The 5,720-nt window shown below is 39.2% G+C and overlaps 1 protein-coding gene across 1 annotated transcript; it reads left to right on the forward strand.

Annotated features, from left to right (window-relative positions):
- The first annotated feature begins 2,506 nt into the window (after positions 1-2,506).
- Positions 2,507-4,739, forward strand: LOC128983419 (calpain clp-1-like). The gene has a single exon (XM_054402702.1). The coding sequence runs from the start codon at positions 2,593-2,595 to the stop codon at positions 3,847-3,849; it is 1,257 nt and encodes a 418-aa protein (XP_054258677.1). The 5' UTR covers positions 2,507-2,592; the 3' UTR covers positions 3,850-4,739.
- Positions 4,740-5,720: the final 981 nt, after the last annotated feature.

A 5,720-nucleotide genomic window follows, 5' to 3' on the forward strand; every position in this document is an offset into this window, starting at 1 on the left:
CCATTTAAATATAAGTACTCGTAAGGTTAACATGGGAAACTCCAAAGCCACTGGAGCAGAACCCGAATGCCCGATCAGAATAAAAACTAATTAGTTTTCTTATTTAATGCCCAAATAATTCGTGTACCGAATTTCAGCCTCCTAGGTAAATGGGAAGTGGGAGAATTAGTGATGGTGAGTGAGTGTGTCATTAACTCATTAATGCTATTGAACATCACAGATTAAACTTGTTTAGTTGAACCAGCTGTTAAGATTCTTTAATTCCATTTATATATAAGTACTCATAAGGTTAACATGGGAAACTCCAGAGCCACGGGGGTGGAGCCCGAAAGCCCGTTCAGAATAAAAACTGCTTAGTTTTCCTATTTAATGCAAAAAGAATCGGTGTACCGAATTTCAGCCTCCTAGGTAAATTGAAAGTGGGAGAATTAGTGATAAGTGAGTGAGTGAGTGAGTCAGACAGCGAGGGCTTTGCCTTTTATAAGTATAGATAACAAAAAACATGATCATATGTGTTAACAAATGAAATATAATTAACTAGCTGGCCCGACAGACGTCGTCATGTCCTAATGTGGTTTTATGTCAAATGCTCGTTCATTTTGAAGATGAGCTCGTTCGCATGGCTCAATCACGTCCTCGTTGAAGTTCGTTCGCTACGCTAACTCGCCTCCGGGTTGAAGTTTGTTCGCTACGCTCACTCATCTTTTGGTTTCAAATTAGCTGTTGTCATAAATTTAAAAAATAATAGTGCTGCACTCTGTTTGTAAACCTATTAACTTTTTAATGCCAATAACATCACAGAAAGTGTATAAAAACGTTTTAATAAAAAAACAATATTCTATTCAATTTTTAAGTGAACCAAATCTTACAGCTTAATGTACTGTACTGTTTAAAAAGGTCATTGATTGTTATCTATTATAATATTTACAATTTTACAACAATTTACCTTGGTATGGTGAATATATTTCAACTCGCACTGGCAGAGTATTGGAGACCATTAGGTCTTGTACTCATCTAGTGTTGTAGCTGTGTTGGTATTCCCTTTTTAAATATTCTTCTAGATGTTCTTTTAGGAGGATGGGTATGTCATAAACGTATTAACTGTAGGTGGTAGGTATCTGCTGATCTTTGAAAATAGGCTGGCAATGTTCAGTGAATTGAGGGGATGTTACAACTTTGTCCCGTATCAGCAGTTTTTGGCTTCTGATTTCAGCTCTGGTCCCTAGAGAGGGTATGGTGGCGATAAGTCATTTATAATCCAAGGAAAAGTAACGGGCCAAAGCCCGATCCTTGCGACACTCCGTGTAACAGTGCACCAACCCTAGAGGAGGCCTCTCTCAGTGGTTTGTTACTAGTTTTCAAGTTACCCCACCAGTGTTTTCAGGACCATCCCACTGATTTAATACTTGTTCAGCTTATCCACGAGAATGGCATGCGAGACAACATCAAATGCCTTGCTGAGATCACATAGCTTACGTTGTACAGACTCAATGTTTTCAAATGCATCAGTTATCATCTCAGCAAGGTTTAACACACTCACTCCCGTGTGGTGAGAAGCCTTACGTGTGCCGGCTGGGACTGAACCTGTTAAAAGGGTAGATCGTGGATCGTGGCAGATCGTCTCTACTCATAACTTTTTGGAGAGGTTGTGCTTTCCTTTATAAACCCTCATTGCCACTTATAGTGATGCAAAGACTCCAAGTCAACGGATCAACAAAACAATTCAATTACTATTACGTAATGAAACCCCATTTGATTAAGCTGACGGCAACTGCTGTTTTTTGGACTAAATCCTTGCGTGGGAATTCGTCAAAACAGTGTAGTGTGGCGTAAAATATGTTTGAAGTATTTACAATGTTTGAATCATCTGTGTAGGATTGTATACAGTTTAATAAAATATTTATGACTGTGGGGAGTACCTCACTTCTTAAAGAGCTTCAACCCCTTCTAAAGTTATGTCTCCTCGGAAAATGTGGGCCATCTGCCCTGGTAGCCCAACAACCTGACAGTGATTGACCATCTGGGGACGCAGTGGTACCGCCTGTCGAAGGAGGTGAAATCAAATACATCGAACAGTTCTACGTGTTTTGATTTAGTGTGTGAGTTTGCTCTTTGTTGCCGTGGATACCAATCAATATTTACACCTCAGAACTTTTAAAGCCTACGGGGCAGAGTCCTAGGTCAATATCGAAGCGGGAATGGTTCTATATGTATCCTCGGAGCTGTAGCGTTATTCGTGTGGAACTTGAGCCCAGTCCGTTCAGTAGCTTTTACGTTTAGTACAGTACATACAAACACACAGCCAGCCAGGCAGGCAGCCAAACACCACCTCTTGTTTATAATAAAAGTTCAAGATAATTTATTTTGAGGTTTTCTATGATGCGACCATTGATTACGTAATCTTAACCAAAGTAGTTAGGTTTTCTTAAATCAAAACATTTCCTATTCCACGTTAACAAATAAGTAACTTTTAGCACACAGCTGACGTTAAAATTTGAACTGTAAACATCATAACACTTAATTTCCAAGACAGAAAATCCTTAGTAGTAAATTTTACATTTCCATTTGTTAAAATAGCGAGGAAAACAAGAAATGCAGCAGAATACAGACCAGCCAGTTTACAAACTCCACAACCAGGATTTTAAATATATAAGAGATTGGTTGTTGCAGAGAGGTTACATATTTAACGATCCTCATTTCAAGTTGAATAAAGAATACGAGTGGCTACGACCATCGAAGATAACTGAAGAACCTCAGTTGTTCGTTGGAGAAACGACTCAACACGATGTCATGCAAGTGCCATCTGTAGGATACTGCTATTTAATAGCGGCCATGTCTGCTCTGGCGTTTCATCCGGAACTTGTGAAGCAAGTGGTTCCTTCAGATCAGAGCTTTTATGATAAATACGCAGGAATATTTCACTTTCGGTTTTGGAGATTCGGAAGATGGTACGATGTAGTAGTAGATGACCGTCTCCCAACTCTGAAAGGGAAATTGGCCTTGATGAAATCGCCAACTAATGCTTTCTGGCCAGCTCTGTTACTAAAGGCCTACTTCAAATTTCTGTATGGCGCATACCAAGATGTAGAAGAAGGGGGGAATTCTTTCGTAGTTATGCAAGATTTCACGGGTGGAATAGTTCAGGAAATCTCTCTAAACAATCTTCCCGAAACATTTGAAAAGACTTTGCTCAAGGCCATTGCAAGAAAATCGCTCGTATGTTGTGGAATATATGGAGAGGCTAAATCTCATCTAGGTCTTGTTAGTAATCACGCATACACAATAACTGGTGCAAGAACCGTTAGTGTCCCTGGACGTGGAGAAGTCCTTTTGATTCGTATCAGAAATCCTTGGGGCTATTTTGAGTGGAAAGGCGCATGGAGTGACGGATCCCGGGAGTGGGAATTAGTCCCTAAAGACCTCAAAGAAGAATTAGCAGTTGTTAACCGGAATGAGGGAGAGTTTGTGATGGAATTTTCAGACTTTAAGTCAAACTTCGAGCACGTTGATATATGCTATTTGAGTCCGAACGTATATTTAAACGCGTACGGACAGAACTCAGAAGTCGGACTTTGGCACTTGGATATGGTCAAGGGCAGTTGGATAAAAGGTGTTACGGCTGGAGGATTAGAATCGCTGCATGATAATCCCCAAATAAGGTTTAGGCTGAACGAAGCGGACGGTGACAACGACGGTGAGTGCTCTGTGCTGATTGCGTTGCTAATAAAACATCGTGCCGCAGTTCTAGGGTTTAAGGTTTACCGTATTTCTGACTTGAACCAACCTGCTTTGGACCATTACTTTTTAAAAAAACAACCAACCAGTTGGATACGTTTCCTTACGCCATAGCCATGAAGCAGTAAATAGATATGAGTTGAAGCCAGGAGCGTATTGTGTAATTCCTTTTACAGAAGAAGGAAGAAATGGAGATTTCCTTTTGAGAATTTACACTGAAAAGAAACCCCTAATTAAGGAATTAGATTCTTCTAAAGTTGGGCTTTCACCGGATGATGTGCCAGACCGTGACGCACCAGTGTCACGAAGAACAACAGAAACTATTAAAGATTACAAAATTGACCAATCAATTACGGACTATTTCCTCAAGGTGTCTGGCCCTAACAAGGAAGTTGATTGGAAAGATTTAAAGAACGTTTTAGATTTCGGTTTGAAGAAACCTGTTTCGCCAGCTGAGGAAAATAGTGACGGTTGGGAACATTTTCTTTTTGACGCAGCGACTTTTATATACAACAAAGTTTTGGAACCAACCTGTGTAGGAAGTGCTCTAGGAAAGACGACAGGTGGTTATTCATATGATCTGTGTAGAAGCATGGTAGCCCTACTGGATACAGACCATTCAGGGAAGCTGGAGTATAATGAATTTCAAGCCTTGTGGAATATGATTAAAACGTGGGAATCAATTTATGAATTGTACAGCGATAAGGCTACAGGATATTTGAACTCGTCAAGTCTTCAAAATGCTTTGGAAGCACTCAATCTTAATGTTGGTCGCCAGATACGCAGTAGTTTAATACGAAAATACGCAACAAGAGACGGCTACATATCTTTCGAAGATTTTATGCATTGTGTTATAAAAATAAAATCCATGACGGAGTTTTTCAAATCCAAAGATGAAAGTACGTCACAAAAAATACTTCTTACTTTCGAGGAGTTAATAGGAAAAGTACTTTATTCCTGATTTCACCAAATGTTATTCCTGTAATAAATGACAAGCCAAGTTAATTTTGTTTTCTTATTGCTTCCCACCAAACCTAACCCTTGATAGGATAAATTAAAATTAAAATATACACCAGCAATTTAGGGTTGCTACTACTTCTAGCTGTAAATAAGGACCGAACTTTGTATTGGACTTAGAATTAAAGATCATGTTGAAATATAACATGGCTGATTCAAAAGACAAAATATTACTGTAGGTTTAGGTGTGCTGATGCTGCAAACACTGATGATTTCAGTGCTGAATCACTCTCAGCTGTATCACTAATTACTTCAGCAACAGTAAGTGTAGGAGACAGCATGCTGAGTCCTGCTTATGTGGTAATAGTGAACAAACTTAAGACTACATTATATATTTTTTTCCAAAAGGCTATTGCTTATAATATTCCTTGATAGCATATTATAGGGCAATAGCATTATACAGGGTGCGCCAGAAGACCGACCTATTTTATGCAGCGCACTGTTCAGCGACAGGTCGTCTGAGAGTGATGTGATTAGGCTCGTTGGAAAGCATACTTGACGCCATTATCTGTGGTCATTTAGTAATGGTCACCTGAGCAACGGGCGTTTGTTATGGAGTCGAATTTAAAAAAGTATTGATTCAGTCATTGCAACTCAATGCTTGCTCAGTGGCAGTTCCGTGCAGTCTTTTAATTATAATGACAATGGTTCAGTCAAGTAGCACGTAATGTGGTGGGTTGCACCAACTTAAGGCAAGACATGGTGTTGTTTGTGTCAACAGCGCTGGATGTGTGTTGAGATCTCAATCAGCTTAAGAGATTAACGTTGTGATCACCTGATGTCACTTCAATTTTATAAAAGAAATAAGTTTTATGTCCAGCTCTTCTCTGTTTTATTGTTCGTTTTAGTGAATTTCCTTACAGAAGCTATTATCGTAGGTGGCACAGCAAGATCATGATCTTGGACTGGTTTACTTTTTAATTTTCAAAAACTGGGGGTTTTTAATTTGTTACCCGTTAAATATAAAG

The sequence above is a fragment of the Macrosteles quadrilineatus genome, unplaced genomic scaffold, assembly GCF_028750875.1.
Source record: "Macrosteles quadrilineatus isolate MER2022 unplaced genomic scaffold, UCM_ALF_1.0 Scaffold_1__1_contigs__length_201487025, whole genome shotgun sequence".
Taxonomy (NCBI): Eukaryota; Metazoa; Arthropoda; class Insecta; order Hemiptera; family Cicadellidae; genus Macrosteles; species Macrosteles quadrilineatus.